Source organism: Diceros bicornis, chromosome 31, assembly GCF_020826845.1.
Source record: "Diceros bicornis minor isolate mBicDic1 chromosome 31, mDicBic1.mat.cur, whole genome shotgun sequence".
Lineage (NCBI taxonomy): Eukaryota > Metazoa > Chordata > Mammalia > Perissodactyla > Rhinocerotidae > Diceros > Diceros bicornis.
The window spans coordinates 21739751-21757533 of record NC_080770.1 but is presented as its reverse complement, the minus strand read 5'-3'; the positions used below and the strand labels follow the sequence as shown (position 1 = coordinate 21757533).

General features: G+C 35.3%; 1 protein-coding gene and 2 pseudogenes across 1 annotated transcript; all 3 read right to left on the bottom strand.

The window, feature by feature from the left end:
- Positions 1-240: 240 nt before the first annotated feature.
- On the bottom strand, positions 241-1180 carry LOC131395820 (olfactory receptor 8K3-like; annotated as a pseudogene).
- An 8689-nt stretch (positions 1181-9869) lies between these two features.
- Positions 9870-10805, bottom strand: LOC131395819 (olfactory receptor 8K3-like). The gene has a single exon (XM_058527638.1). It carries the CDS (start codon positions 10803-10805, stop codon positions 9870-9872), a length of 936 nt encoding a protein of 311 aa, XP_058383621.1.
- Positions 10806-16285: 5480 nt separating this feature from the next.
- LOC131395451 (olfactory receptor 8J2-like) lies at positions 16286-17213 on the bottom strand (annotated as a pseudogene).
- Positions 17214-17783: the final 570 nt, after the last annotated feature.

The window sequence follows — 17783 nt, the reverse complement described above, 5'->3', positions numbered from 1 at the left end:
CTACTGTACTATAGGATTTACTTAGTTATTATGTTTACATTTCATCTGTGCCCCTTGAAGAAGGCAAAGGTTTTTACTGGTTTGTTCACCTATGTATTGATCGCACTTACAGGTGTGACTGGAACATAGAAGGCAACCTCTAAATATATAATGAACTTATTTGTATTTGGTTTTTCTTCTGAAGGCACACACAGTAAGGCTAAAGCCATAATCTAATTTATAGGAATCACATTAGACAGTTTAAGAAAAGCTATTGCATAATTTTTTTGACAGCTTATGTAGGGCATATTTAACATCTGTGTTCCTCAAGCTGTAGATCAAGGGATTTAACATGGGGATAACCAGGGTGTAAAATATGGAAGCCACTTTATCAGCGTCAAAGGAATGAGTGGACTTGGGCCACACATACATAAACATTAAAGTCCCATAGAACACTGTGACCACTGTCAGGTGGGATCCACAGGTGGAAAAAACCTTGCGCCTACACTCAGCAGAATTCATCCTGAGAATGGCTCTGAGAATGAGCAGGTAAGACACAAGCACTATCAGAAGGGATGACAAATTAAAACTCGCCAATATCAGAATAATTATTTCAATTCCTTGTGTGTTTGAGCAGAGCAAAGATAACAAGAGGAGATAGTCACAGTAGAAATGATGGATGACATTGTACCCACAGAAGGACAAATTAAAAATCTTTATGGTGATTAAAAGAGAAGCAAATGTACTATAAAGACATGGAAGTGCCACCAGCACCCCACATACGCTTTGGGACATGATGACTGTGTAGAGCAGAGGGTTACAGATGGCCACATAACGGTCATAGGACATTGCCGATAGAATAAAAAGTTCACTAACAATGAACACAAGAAAGAATGCCAGCTGTGAGGCACAAAAGTAATAAAGATATTGTATTTTGATCCACGACAAAATTTACTAACATTTTGGGGCCCACAGTCGTTGAATAACCAATATCGGTAAAAGCCAGGTGTCTGAGAAAGAAGTACATGGGTGTTTGTAGCCTGGAGTCCATCTTGCTGAGGATGACGATGCCCACGTTGCCCACCACTGAGATGACATAGATGATGAGGAAGAGCCCAAATAATGGAGCCTGCAGCTCTGGGTGGTTTGTGATTCCCATGAGAATGAATTCATTTAGCACTGTTCGATTGTGCGTTTCCATCCAGATTTAACAGAAAACCTATTCTGGATAGAGAAATCAGCATAGTCAATAGCTTTCATGTGGTATAACATGGTAATTTTTTAGCATACTAAGTTGGAATACATAAAATAAATCTAAATTTACCGTTTAGACTCTAATAAAATAAACCACTTTCTGCAACTGAAACATGCATTTAGTAATAGAAACCGAGATAGAGATAGGGACAGAGTTGAAGACACAGGGAAAATTTGTCCCCCAATAGACATTTGACAATATTCGGAGGAATTTTAGTTGCTACAACCGGAAGACGGATGCTACTGGCATTTAGTGATTAGAGTCTAGTGATGCTGCTAATTATCCTGCTATATTTGGGAATCCTCCCACAACAAAGAATTATACACCCCTAAACGCCAATAGTGCCAAGGTTGGCAAACCCTGATATATGTTTAGATATACATATAGATATATGTATAGCTATAGATACAGACAGATATAAATGTAGGTAAAGGAAGCAAAAATTAAAAATTGTAAAAACTTTAGGCATTAGGTTACAGGTGTTTGCTAAACTTTTTGGTTTTTTATATAATGACAATTACGTAATTACATTTACTGAGTTATGATCACATAACTTGACAATACATATATTAATTACATAATAGATTTTTTAAAATCAAAATTTCAATTATGTGTGGAAACATTTAGAAGCCTCTACTTTAATAAACATTCCTCTGAAAGCCATTATGCCTACAGGTGGTACAGGATGAAACAACACACAACTGATATTTGATAGAGGTGTGTAAACGAGGAAACTCTAAAAGGTGATAGTAGAGATTATTTGTCTTTATATAGGGAAGTATAGATAAGTAGATATAGTCTCTGCTATACCTATATTTGTGATATATACAAAGGTGTACTTTGGGCAAATGATGAAAAGTTTCTTAATATCTATACACAATAGCAAAATCAACTCTTTCTGGTAGTGTTGTTGGAAAGATAATTGAGAATTACATGTTTCAATGTGTTTATGGTGCCTGGAAATATGACTCAAATATCAAGTACATATGGGTTATTTTGTGTTTGTTTTTATTTATTTATGTGGAGACAATATGTTTCCTGAAATGGATTATCTTTACATATGTATATATGCATTTTTTGTGTGTAACTTAACTTCTTTGTCATGAGTATGAAGATGAATAGATGGAGTAGTGTGTTATCCAGGTAAGTGTCCCCAGTGCGTCCCCCTCACTGTATTCTACAACATCATACTGACAAGATAAAATACACAAATATATATATGGACTCCACAATGTTATTTTAAGTCTATCTGCACGTTACCACCATAAAGAACTCCTCCATAGTATGTTATAACATTTAATGCAGACCTGAGTAAGTATAATGAAATAAAGATGCATATAAATATCCTCAATAAGCCATCAATTAAAAAAAAATACCAGAGTAATACCAGAGTAAAATGAGGATGGCAGGCTAAGGTAAAAGATTTAGTAGTTCGAAAAATTGTATCTATGCTTCCTTAAAAAAAAAGAGAAAGAAATAGAATTGATCTTGACTACAGTGAAAGTAGCAGTGTCAGGAGTCTCTGTGTGAGCTCTAAGAAAACAAATAGAAAAATACAGCATTTATAACACTGTATCATAAATGTGTTTGCAGGAAATCCACACTTTCTCACATAAAACATTGTTTATAAGATTGTGAGCTTCTGATTTCCTACCCTGTCCCCGCGTACACACCCTTCTACGTCAGAAATACTGAACTACGGTTAGGAAAAAGTGTTTAAATCAATGGAATAAGAAACAACATAAATTTTGCAGGGTGTAATGATGGAAAGCTAAAGAAAACAAATCTCATTGGTAAATGCTGATTTCCTATAAGATGAGGGAGGATAGAAGGGCTAAGGGCTTTCTCTCACCAGCTTTAGAGTTCTATGGAAAGCATCAAATTACTTTTTCATTGGTTACTCTCTGTGTTGATTATCAGATTATTATTTTTTAAAACTATACTCTTCAAGAAAATTATATCTGCTTTCTGTCACATTCCACTGGAAACTGAACATGCCGTACATTGTACAATCACTATAAAACTTGGGACTTAAAATCTCCTAACGTCCGAAAATTGCTTTCCACATCTCAATGTAAGGTGGAAAACCCCATTTTGCTCATCAAGAGATCAGAAAAATACACATTTATGCATTGATTTAAATTAATTATTACAATATTTTTGAGCAGGGAATAAGAAAAGCCTAAAGTCACTAAATGACTAAGGATTTGGAAAGACATCCAATTAGAAACTAAATACCTGCAGTTTTATAATTCTGCCATAATTTTTACTCTTTTGTTAGGCTTTCTTGTCTCTTGGTTTTGTTTTCTATCATTCACATGAATAATTACTTATATGAAATATAAATACTACATAAGCAATATGGTACTGACATTTCAAAGATGCTTATTAGCATTTGTGAAAATATTTGAACAATTAATCTGAAGAAATGAAGAGCAGTTCTATTCTGCTCATGCATTATCAAAAGCAGAATGCACACAGAAGTGAATCAGAAATCCTAATATTTTGCCATGCTTTGCCATAGAATAAAGGTGTTCTTGCAAATGTCACCAAAACTATTCAGTTACTAGAGGAGTGTTGTATAATTGTCTAAAACAAATTGTATTTGCCAGCAAGTGAGGAAGATTTATTCATTTGTGTATTACATTCCTACCTGTTACTCTTGATTAACTTTCTTCTTTTTTCCACTTTGATGGTTAATTTTTGCGTCTATTTGGCTAGGCTTGGTGCCCAGCTGTTTGGTCAATCACAATCTAGATGTTATTATGAAGATTTCTTTTTAGATATCATTAACATTTAAATAAATAGACCTTGAGTAAAGTCAATTACCCTCCGGAATGTGGGTGGGCCTCATCCAAACAGTTGAAGCCTTAAAGAGCAAACACTGAGGTCCCCCAAAGAAAAGGAAATTCTGCTGCAGACTGCAATATGGAAATTCTACCTTAGTTTCCCACCTTTGCGCTCGAGCCTGCAGTATCGACTCCTGCAGCGCCAGCCTGCTCACAGACTCCTGCCTTGCCAGTCCCGACAACCACGAGTCAATTGCTTAAAAATCTCTGTCTTTATAAACATGTACAAATATAATCTCCTTTTGCTTCTGTTTCTCTGAAGTATCCTTACTAATACAACCACATGGGGAACTGGATTCCTACATTTTATCTTCACAACAAGCTTGTCAGTATTCGTCCACTTCTACAATGGTCTCCTCAAATGGGTGACACAGTGGAGACGTTTTTAAACGCTGTCCTACTGCGTTATTGAAATGATTAGATGAACTAAACATAATAATATATTGTGCATATAACATCTCGTTTCCGTAATTTTGGGGGGATTATTATTTTTTTCTTCTTTTCTTTTTGACCATGGGGTGAGAAATTAGCTACCCCTACTTCTCATCCTCATTTTGTAGTAAGTTGTCATCGTCTCTTAAGGTCTTCTCTTTCATCGTATTTGCCTGTATTATATTTCAAGATTTCCTATTTTTCCATAATGTCCATTACTCACTCCAATTCTTCTTGTCTACTTTAACACATACTCTACTGGGTTTGCTAAATAGCCTGCATGATCAATATATTCTGCAACAATGTATTATTTTGTATCTATATGTTTTGCTGTGTTATTTTGCTATAATAAATTGCATTATTGCATTTAAATCACTTTAATTATTTGTGATGTATCCATGTTGTGACTTTTTTTGCTTCTTTCTTCATTGTAGTCAATAACATATAACAAATTTCACGGATCTATTCATTATTGGTAGATATCTGTTTGTCTCCAACCTCAGTTACCACCAACACTACTGCCACACACAGTTCAATGAAAAGCCTTGAGCTCGCCAGGTGACTACGTTGTGAACACAATTATCCATGCTGATTATTTTACATATCTGCCTCTGTGTGTGTGTTGATATGCATACACAACACCTACATCTTTATGTACACCTACATATAAGCACACACTCAAAATGAGACCTGTCAATAAGAGAAAATATAATGAGATTTAATTTTGTTAAATATTTCAGCTTGTTTGTACCAATACCCTCTTCCACCACTAAATAGATGAGTTTCTTAGATCTTCACATCTATGATAGATGCCTGAATTACGTTCTCTCTTGTTAATTGAATGTGTTGTAAAATGTATGTTTCTATTATTGACTTTTGCCTTATTTTTGGTTTGATTTATTGGCATGTTTGGTAATTGTGTAAAACAACTTTATACAGTTGTCATTAAAAAAATTGCACAAATATAAAATGTAAAATTTCGTTAGTTTTGACATAAGTATGCATCTGAAAAATCATCAAAACAATCAAGATAATGAACATATCCATCACTGCCAGAGTTTCTTTGTGTCTCTCTTATGTAATATTTCCATTCTACCCTTTCTTACCCCATATTGTCCCAGATGACCTTAGATTTAATTAGTTTTTACTTTTTGTTTTGGGATAGTTATACAATTACAAGAAGTTCCAAAAAAGAGCACAAAAAATTGTAAAAACTTGTATAAATACAGTATGATATTATGATCATGAAATTAACATTGATATAATCCACTGACTTTGTTCGGATTTCACTAGTTTTGCATGCACTCATTTGTGTGTGTGTGTGTGTGTCTATATATATATTTCTATGTGATTTTATCATATGCGTATGTTTGTGTAACCACCACAACAGTCATTTGCAGACCTAGTCCATAACTACAAAGGTCCTTCATGCCCCTCCTTTATAGCCACACCCTCGTCCTTTCTCTCATTCTCATGTCCTTAACCCTTGTCAATTACTAATTCATTTTCCAGCACTATAATTTTATCATTTGACCAATATTGTGTAAATGAAATACTCTTTGTAACTTTTTGTAATTAACTTTCTTAGGTCAACATAATTCTCTTGAGGTCCTTTGTGTTTTTGTGTATCAATCATTTGTTCCTCTATCATTGTTTTATTATTGTTGTTTCTTTATTATTTCATGTGAATCATGATAAAGTATGTTCAATTGTTCACCCATTTACGGGGGCCAGCCCCGTGGATTAGCGGTTAAGTGTGCGCGCTCCGCTACTGGCGGCCTGGGTTTGGATCCCAGGCGCGCACCGATGCACCGCTTGTCGGGCCATGCTGAGGCGGTGTTCCACATACAGCAGCTAGAAGGATGTACAACTATGACATACAAGTATCTACTGGGGCTTTGGGGAGAAAAAGGGAAAAAAAAAAAGGAGGAGGATCGGCAATAGATGTTGGCTCAGGGCCGGTCTTCCTCAGCAAAAAGAGGAGGATTGGCATGGATGTTAGCTCAGGGCTGAACTTCCTCACAAAAAAAAAAAAAAAAATAGATGGAAAGACATTTACGTTGTTTCCAATTTTCAACTATTATAAATAAAACTCCTATGAACTTTTGTGCAAAGGTCATTGTATGAACATAAGTTTTCATTTCTCTGGGCTGAATGTCTGAGAGTGAGACTGATGGTTTGATTTAATTTTGAAGTTCAATTTACCAATTTTCACTTTTATGGATCATATTTTTAATGTCATGCTGATGAACTGTTCACCTGGTATTATAGATAGATTTTCTCTAATGTTTTTGTCTAAACTTTTATAGTTTTATATTTAAGTCACAATTTATCTTGAGTTAATTTTTGTGTAAAGTTTAGGTCAACATTCTAATTTCTTTTCTTTCTTTATCAATTTTTTTTGCCTATGGACATCTAATTGTTCCAGCACAATTTTTTAAATGGTTATCCTTCTTTCATTGAATTATCTTTGTACCTCATGAAAAATTAGTTGGACTTTTTCACAAGTGTCTTTTTCTGGCTTCTCTCTTCTATTTTAGAGATATATTTATCGGTCCCTCTGAAAATACAACCCAGTCATGATAACTGTAACTATATACTAAATGTTAGCTGACTGATTCTTTCCACAGTATTTCAATTTAAAAATGTGTTTTAGCTATTCCAAGTCTTTGGCATTTCATATAAATTTTAGTATAAACTCATGTACTATCTACAAAAAATATTGCAGAGATATTATTTTCATTTTCATTAAACCTATAGATCAATTTGGGAAAAATGTATACCCTTACTATATTTAGTCTTATAATCTATGAATACAAAATGTCTCCCATTTGTTTATATCTTCTTTGATTTCTTTTCTTTCTTTTTTTTTTTTTTGCTATGAAAGATTTGCCCTGAGCTAACTTCTGTTGCCAAACTTCCTCTCTTTTTTTTTTTCCTCTCCAAAGCCCTGGTACATAGTTGTATATTCTAGTTGTAAGTCCTTCTAGTTCTTCTATATGAGCTGTCACCACAGCATTGTCAGCATGGCTACTGACAGATGAGTGGTGTGGTTCCACACCCAGGAACAAAACCCTGGCCACTGAGGCAGAGCACACCATACTTTTTAACCACTAGGCCTCAGGGATGACTATCTTCTTTGATTTCTTTATTCAGCACTTTGTACGTTTCAGCAAACAGATCCTGTACATATTTTGTTAGTTTCTACCTAAGTATTCATTACCCTTGGGGTGATTGTTGTGTTTTTTATTTCTGTTTCATTGTTAGTATGTAGAAACCTGATTGATATTTTCTTGTTGATCTTGTATCCTCTTACCTTGCTGAACTCACCTTTTAGGTCTAGAGTTTTTGTTTTTTGTTTCTTTTTTGTAGATTCCTTGAGACTTTTAATATTGTGGTTACTGATATTGTTAGGTTTTAGTCTATCACATTGTTATTTGCTTTCTATTTTTCCCATTTTTTTTTTATTTTTCTGTTCTATATTTTTATTGTGGACTAAAAAGCTATAAGATTTTTGCTGTTATTTTAGTGTTTACTTTAGGGTATGTGGTATAGATATTTTACTTGTCACAGTCCACCTTCAAGTGTAATCATACTCCTTCACGTACAACACAACAACATTACAATATCTATCCTTTCCCAGCATGTCCTTTATACAATTTGTGCTGTGTATTTTTATTATTTTTAAACAATTAATTGTCTTTGAGATTTAAATTTTTAGAAATCTTATATGTGTTTATTAGTTCTGGTGTTCTTCATTCATTTGTCTAGATTCAGGTTTTCACCAGGTATCATTTTCCTTTCGGCTGAAGGGCGTCTTGATCATTTCTTACAGTGCTGGTCTGCTGTTGATGGATTCTTTCAGCATTTGTACATCTGAAAGTCTTTATTATGTGTTCCTTTGTGAAAGATCTTTTTCCAGATACAGAATTTTAGGTTGGCAGGCATTTTGTTTGTACTTTAATGACATTTCTCCTATGACTTTTCACCTGCAGTGCTTTTGATGACAAATATAATATTATTATTTTCTTTGTTTCTCTGTTTACAAAATACATTCTTTCTTTGACTGTTTAAGGCTTTTATTTATCACTGACTTTGAGCAATTTGATTATGATGTGCCTTCAAGTAGTAGTCTATATGTTTCTTGTATCTCGGTTTTGTTAATCTTGAATCTGAAAATTTTTTATTATAACCATATTTATTTTTTAAAGTATATTTTCTGAATAATTGTAATGCCCTTCTTTTTTGGGGAGTTCAATTACTTGCATACTTGGTTGCTTGAAGTTCTCTCCCAGCTTATTGATGTTTTTTCCCTGTTTTTGTTTTTTTCACTCTTTGTGTTTCATTTTGGATGGTTTCTATTGCTGTATCTACAGATTCACTAATCTTTTCTTCTGTAATGTCTAATCTGTTGTGAATAGAGAGAACTGACCTGGTCACAGAATTTGTTTCTTCCAACCAATGGACATGATATATTGCTACGTTTGTGTAGTCTTTAATAACTCAGTAATGTTTTTGTAGTTTCTAGCAATGAAGTCACGCAAATTGTTCATTAGATTATTCCCAAGTACTTTACAGATGTTTTTCTAGTGTAATTGATAGTTTAAATTTTATTTTTACCTTTTTTGTTAGTATATAGCAAAATAATTGATCTTTTATATGCTGACAATATATCCACTAACCTTGCAAAATTTACTTATTATTTATAACATGTTAGCTTGAAGATTCCTTTGAATTTTTAATGCACAGAATTATGCCACTCAAAATAATTACACCTTTATCTCTGCTTGCTCGAGCATTTACATGTGTACATATCATAATTTAACAGAAATCTGAGATGCCACCCACCACAAGGGAGCTAGAGTGAAAGTATCATTAAGGCAGACATTTCGATGTCTTCTTCATTGCTGTGTATCTGCCCAGCACATAGAAGAGTAACTGCCATCGTCTATATGTCAGTATGCCAGTGTGATGCACGCTGGTATTTAAATGGTGCATGAGACACAAAAAAAATATTTTATTGAAAGATACAACAATGCCTTTAAAAAAAGATTATCTAATGGGAGATGCACTAAGCAAGACTTCCCTTCAGTTGTAACATAAGCACTTGGCAATATGACAACAGTGATCCAGATTTCAGTCTCTTGCACTGAAAATTGAGGACAAGATCAAAGTTGATACCAGAAGGATGATCACTGCTTGAACATTTATAACTGGAAAATTAGAAAAACATTTCTAGTTTCCCATGCTTTTTACACATTACTGCTTTCTAAAGGCCTATTATACATAATAAATTGTTGTCTATGACCTAATTATTGTATATATGTTCTATACTGAACTTTATATAGGGAGTTTCACAGATTTTTCCATATCCTATGAAGGGCACCTTTTACCTCTTTGTTCCTCAAGCTGTAGATCATGGGATTCAGCATCGGTATTACCAAAGTGTAAAATACAGAGGCCATTTTATCAGTATCAAAGGAATGACTGGACTTGGGCTGCACGTACATAAAGGATAGAGTCACATATAATACAACTACCACTGTCAGGTGAGACCCACAGGTGGAGAAGGCCTTGTGCCTGCCCTCTGCAGAGTTCATCCTGAGGATGGCCTTAAGGATCAGGATGTAGGATACAAGGACTGTCAGAAGAGATGAAACTAAATTAAATGCTGAGAAGATCAGTATTATCAACTCAATTTCACGTGTGCTTGAGCACAGCAAAGTTAACAAGGGAAGACTGTCGCAGTAGAAATGACTAATGACATTATAGCCACAGAAGGAGGAAATAAAAATCTTTATGGTGGTTATCAGAGAGATTAAGGCACTGTAGACATACGAGACTGCTACCAGCACCCAGCATACCCTTTGTGGCATGACGACTGTGTAGAGCAGAGGGTTACAGATGGCCACATACCTGTCATAGGCCATTGCTGACAGAATGAAAAGTTCACTAAAGATAAACAAGATGAAGAAAGCTAGCGGTGTAGCACACCAATTATAGGGGATTGTATTTTGATTAACTACAAAATTTACCAACATTTTGGGTCCCACAGCTGTTGAATAACCAAGATCAATGAAAGCCAGATGTCTGAGAAAAAAGTACATGGGTGTTTGTAGCCTGGAGTCCATCTTGGTGAGGATGACCATGCCCAAGATGCCCACCACTGAGATGATGTAGATGATGAGGAAGAGCACAAATAATGGAGCCTGCAGCTCATGGCGGTCTGTGATTCCCATGAGAATGAATTCTTTCAGCACTGTGTGATTGTGGTTGTCCATCCAGGCCATTATGGAAAATTACTGTGGGAAGAACCATCAGAAGAGTCATTGGGTTTCAGGAGCTATTGTGGTTAAACTTTTACTATGCAAAGCCGTTATGTGTAAGGTAAATCTAATCATTTTTAGATACAGTGATATCAAACAAGACCTACCGCCATCATTAAACCTAGAAAACTTGCTCAGAACATATGCAAGGCAGTTTGGAAGTGCCTGAAATTTAATGCGTCAAGGAGGGGTACTCAACTGGTAAGGGACAGGCGTCAATGGATAAACACCCAAGCTTTTCTAGCCTTCTTTTGGACAATTCCTAGAAGAGCTCTGAAGGATACTTCAAAGCGTCCTGAGTGATGGAACCTTAGCACAGCAGCTAAGGTTAGTATAGATGACGGCAGTCATCTATACTTTACTGCACACTTTATTAACTTTCTCCCTTCTTTGTCTCACATTCCCTATTCCCTCATTTTAGATTCCCGAAATCATCTACCAAATAAGCATCATATACCAAATAATCATTCACCAAATAAACATCAAGTCCTTGCCTCAGGATGTGCTCTTGGGGGAATTTACACTCTGACAATCTCAGTCTCTTGTACGGTATTAGCAAAATGAGGCCACACATCTGTAGCACAAATGACACTCTATGGATGCATGGTAATAAGAGATAATCATAATATGATATTACTGGACAACTGGAAGCCCTATCAGAAACTATTACTCTCTGAGGCATAGACACTCACTAGGCATCAATAACCCTGACCTGATGAGCAGCATCTTTGCTTAGACAACATTCTTGGAGGAGCTTTCAAAAAATACTTACTCCCCCTTCATGATGTTTACTGTGTAGAATCCCAGCATCTGTACAGAAATAATAATGAATAGAAACAAGATAACTACTACCCTCAAAGAACATAATAATAGTGGTAAAAACATATCATAACTCCAGAAAATATAGTTATGAAAAGAGACTATTAATATGCATTATATAATGTATTGAGTCTGGCATTGGTGACTATACTTATATCTAGAATTTAAATTGAAGACAGGTGTCAAAAATAGTCATCTATTAATCATGATAATCAGTGCCATCTACTCACCTAAAATGAGGATGAGTCTGGTTCCCTCAAGTGATTAACAATTGAACTGCAATCAGAAGAATTTATGAGTGTCTCTTTCCTTTGAGACACTCCTTTGGGGGCTTAACTGCCCCTTGGGAACTTGAAGGTAATTTCTTGCTTATTCCCAAAGCATGTGAGAACAGGAAATGATGCTGCTGTCTTTGTTAATTATACAAGGTTCTTTTGATTTTCCTATTGAGGAAATGTTCTTTTACATACAATTTACCTGCTTTCCTTTGCTATTATTTTTGCCTCATCCACTCAAATATTTGGATGTAAGTATACTATTTGTTGGATATGTGATTTAATCACCCACAAATTACTTCAACATTCAGCATGTTCCACAATGGCTTCTTCCCAAGTTTTATGCCTCAGGATGAAGACAAAGCTCTTCAAACATGTTCTCAAGTGTTTTAAAAGATTCATAAGGAATAAATATGAATACATGTATAACTCTTATTTTTTTTTCTTTTTGTGACTTGAGGCACTAAATTGAGTTAATGATACCCTAATTCCATATCCCATAATCATCATCAGTGCTCATTCTCCATCCACACCTCAATTTCCCTTTCCCACTTGGGTACCTCCTCTACAAAATTGATATACGCCCTTAAAAAGGAATACAGCCTTATAAAGTAAATATACTGTATGTCTTATTGTGCACACATATGTTGTTGTGTAACCCATTTTGATACATGAATGTTCTCACTCAACTATATTTTTTTAAAGATTTTTATTTATTTATTTTTTCTGCCCAAAGCCCCAGTAGATAGTTGTATGTCATAGCTGCACATCCTTCTAGTTGCTGTATGTGGGACGCGGCCTCAGCATGGCTGGAGAAGCGGTGCGTCGGTGCGCGCCTGGGATCCGAACCCTGGCCACCAGCAGCGGAGGGCGCGCACCCAACCGCTAAGCCATGGGGCCGGCCCTATTTTTTTGAAGTATGTTCATTTTGCTACATGCACACTAATATTTTGCTGACTTCTGTTGTTATAATCTGGGTCTACTTTCATTTAATATATGTTTATTCCATGGTAATAGACATTTAGTTAGTTACCAACTCTTGGTCCCCACTGATCCATAAATGAAACTCTCTGTGAAATATCTCCTGGAGTGGGTCTCTGATATGGAAAAAATAAGTACATTTAATTTATTTAAATAAGTATGGATCTAGATTTCTTTTATCCATATACATTCACCATCAAAACACAAGGATTTCATACTCTAGACGTCCAACTTATGAATATATACTGTTTATACCTATAGTAAGGGATTGTAATAAGTAATTAAATCAGATTTAACTTTATAGAGCTAAAATTATTTTACTTGTCTTAATACACTACTAAAAAAAGTAATTCAAGTATTGGTCTGTATTTGAAATAGAAAGCTGCACTAAGCAAAATCCATGTCAACCAAGGAGTTCAGAGATTATAACGGATAAACAGATGATCTTAATTTAGTTTTAGTATTTGAATGTCTATGATAGCGATATGATTGACAGTTTTAAATAATACTGATGGAGTAGCTACTGAAGTGACATAAAATTCTGACACACACCCTGCAGCCGAGGCAGATTGACACACACAGCGAGACTACTTCTCATCCTCCCCGCAGTAGATGTGGTATCACAGCCTCTTCCTCTCTGTGAGACATTCTCTTACGGCTGTGTGCTTGTCCTGAAAGGCTTTCCACAGACCCTTTCTGTTTTAGAGCTTGTAGTTTCCTGTTGTTGAACCATAAAATGTTGATGAAATGTTGAAAAATTTGAGAGAGAAAGCAAACAATGAGAAAACTGATTACAACAGAAGTGAAAATGCCGCCAGAGTCAAGGAACTCTCTGTTTGTAGCCATATTGATTATTCAATGATCAAGAAGCAATATTTTAAGCCTCCATATCCTAATAGGAAAGTTTCTAACTTAGATTTTTCATAAGGCATTTTAAATTAATATAATATAATCACATAAATCTATGTCTTAAATTAATCACTTTTTATGATTGTGTAAACATTAATAACCTTCATCATTCACTAATATATTCTATAGATCTTTGAAATATACATTTTAGGAAGTCTATTTTTTTTTTGTAATCATTAGTAACCTCATCTCACCATTATAGCTAAAAAAGCTTTTGTGGTTAGAATTGCTTTTAAGAAGTAGATATTTTGAGATTTAGCTATTATTTTATCCAGTATTATATATTTTAATATTTTGTTTGCTATTTTAGTTAACTCGAATTCACATACATTTTGTGAGATGAGGTGAAGAGTTTGTTATCTCAACTGTTTTTGTCAATAAAATTGCTCCAACTCAGATAATGTTTGTTGTTTACAAAAATGCTTTTGTAAGTATTGAAAGAGTAAAAGTATCCTGGGCAGAAGCTTGGAATAGAAGCTGACAACTAGGGGCATAATTTATGAAAGGATCTTAGATTTTAATAAAAGGAAAGAAAAATTTCATAGCCTTTAATTGAGATGCAGAGAGAAAAGAAAGGAGAGGCAGGAAGGAGTTAGAGAAGTCAGTGTAATGGTTTAAAGCTGGGGGAATATATAAGAAGGGCAAGTGAGAAATTCTTTTGTGGTGCAGAGTTAACTCACCCTAAGAATAAGGAGGCCTGATGCTATAGTATAAACCTCTGTTTTGCCTTCTTCCATGCACATATGCAGTGAAGTTTACTTCTCTTTTGAATTACTTCTTTGAAAGAACATTTTCGTTTCCATGGAGGTGGCTTGTGGAAATAGCCCTTCAGAAAGCAGAGATGATAGGTATGACCAATGACAATGCAGACAACTGGAGTGAAGGCCTGTGGACTTCCAGGGAGACGGCATTATCTGCTCAAACCAATCTTAGCTAGACCATAAGAGACAAGAAAATCTTCATTGGAAACCTTAAAATTCCTCAATTTTACTTTTGAATTTAAAAAATTCTGAAATGATGCCAATGTCTACCTTTACTTTGCATGTCATGCCCACTCTCCCTCACACCATTGTATGTTAGTAGTATTTTACATGTATAGACAGCGCTATGGCACATAATGACTGTTAACTTTTTTTTTTTTTGGCCGTGAGTGTCCTTGAGAATTGGTGTCACTTTGAGGACAATGACTTTATTTTTTGTCTAATAACTTTTCCCTCCAAAAAGACAATAAATAAAAATGTTGAAAGAAGTGATTGTTGTTGTAATTTCATAACAAAGACAATTAACTCTACACAACAGTTTTTAGTATGAGAATATGATATGGAAAAAATTAATTATACATTATATTTGGATAAATATTACCATTTTGTTTTGTGTACATGCACCGAGTAAGAGGGATAAAAAGATAGAATCCCATTCTATGTATGTTTTTTCTGTTTAGCCACGTCTTATTTCCATGTATATCAAAGCATTTTTTCTTTAGTTTTTATTTTTCCCTAAAGGATTATTTTTTCTGTGATATAAATTTATTTCAAGTGCAAGATAAAATGGGTCCCAAAAGGTTGATAAATTGGATAAAATGCTGCAAAATATAATAAAACTTTTAATAGTTGAGCAAAACCTATCTGCAGCAAGGAAGATGATCTGACCCTTGACCACCTTCCAGGAAGTGATTCTCACATATCTCCACCACCAGCTACCAGCCTTTCTTTCTTTGTTTAGAAATTATAACAACCCTTTAGTAACTTATGTTTTACTTTAAAATGTGTTTATTTTCAAATTGTTGTTTATTACTTATATAAGTGTATTTTCTTTGGTCAATTAATGACTTTTTCTGCAGGGAAAATTGGGTTTCAGAAGGTTGAAATAAAAAGGATTAAGATTTTTCCCACTGAAATGAATGAAATTTTTAACTCTTTATTCCCTCTTCAGTAGGATGTTCAGGGGCAAATGAAAACCCTTAAATGAAGACAGTGGTAGTTTTATTAATTTTTTTTAATTTTTATGTTTTGAGGAAGATAGACCCTGAGCTAACATCTGTTGCCAATCTTCCTCCTTTTTTCCTTTTTTCACCCCAAAGATCCAGTAGATAGTTGTATGTCATCATTGTACCACCTTCTAGTTGCTCTATGTGGGAAGTCACCTCAGCATGACTTGATGAGTGGTGCATAGGTGCACCCCCAGGATCCGAACTGGCAACCCCAGACCACCGAAGCAGAGCACATGAACTTAACTGCTACACCACTGGCAAGCCCCAATAGTTGTAGTTTTAAATTTACATTAGTTTGAATCCTCCTTCTAGTTGCTCTATGTGGGAAGTCACCTCAGCATGACTTGATGAGTGGTGCATAGGTGCACCCCCAGGATCCGAACTGGCAACCCCAGACCACCGAAGCAGAGCACATGAACTTAACTGCTACACCACTGGCAAGCCCCAATAGTTGTAGTTTTAAATTTACATTAGTTTGAATGATTAACATGAGTTATGGAGAATCTCTTCAATGCATCCTTCACGTCCTTGTTCCTTAGGCTGTAAAGGAGGGGATTCAGCATTGGTATCACCAGGGCGTAGAATACCGAGGCCATTTTATTAGTATCTAATGAGTGGTTGGTCCTTGGTTGCAAATACATGAAGAGAAGAGTCCCGTAGAAGACAGTGACAGCCATCATGTGAGAAGGACAGGTGGCAAAGGCTTTTTGTCGCCCCTCTGAGGAAGATATCCTCAAAATGGCAAGGCCGATGTTGAAGTAGAACATTAGAACAATAATCACAGAGAAAAACAAATTGGTTCCCAAAAAGGCAAACACAGCTGTTTCTGGAATGTAGGTATCAGAACAGGGTAATGCTAACAAAGGGACATTATCACAGTAAAAATGGTTGATTACGTTGGAAGAGTAATATGACACAGAGAAGACACAGGAAGAGACAGTCAGTGCCGTGGTCAGACTGTAGGGGTAAGTGAGGGATACCCACAGAAGGCAGATCTGTGGGGACACCGCCACCATGTACAGCAGCGGGGTTGCAATTAGCCACATAGCCGTCATAGGCCATTGCAGCCAGTGTGAAAATCTCAGCCACAATAAAAAAACGAATCCACCCAGTTGGGCTGCACATCCATAGTAGGTTATGGTTAGAAGCTAACCAGCATTTTAGGGGCTATGACAATGGAATTGCCAAGATTGATGACAGCCAAGTACTGGAGGAAAAAATATATGGAAGTTTCAAGTTGAGAATCAACAGTTGTGAAAGTGATGATGCCCAGGTTCCCTTCATGGTCAGCCTGTAGGCGACCAGGAACATAAGGAAGAGTGGCATCTGGAGGTCTGAACGGTCTGAGACTCCTGTGAGGATGAACTCAGTCACCCAAGTGAGATTCCGTGGAGCCATTTATGTTATTGCTTTCCTCTTTTAATGGGCAAAATGGAAAGAGATGAATAGATGGTAAAATTGCTTTTTCTATTAGATGCTAGATTGTTAAATGTTTCCTTTAAAATCAATTTATTTTTGTTCACAGACACTTAAAACTTTCAGATCTTAATTGCTTTTCTCTCCATTCTTTCACAAAATTCAGAAATACAAACTCTCCAGAGACCAATTTCAGAATCTTAGAACTGTTTGACCAAGCTACTGTTTTCTTTGTTCACTGTTGGATATATTTTATATTGGATGAATATGCATCAATGTATTATATTAGTATATGCCTGAATATTAATATGAATATTAATATTATTATTAATATATGGTATTGCATGAATTTATATACATGTGTGTATATATGCGTATGATACACACACACATGCCTCTGTGTGTATGTTTTCAATGATGAAAGAGAGCTACCTATTAGAAATTGATGACTCAGAATGACTTCTAGTGTTTTTTCTTGGCTGTCACAGGCTTTCTCTCCAGTCTATACATTGTCATCTTTCTTGAGAATTTCAGTACTTCCTGGGAAAAACT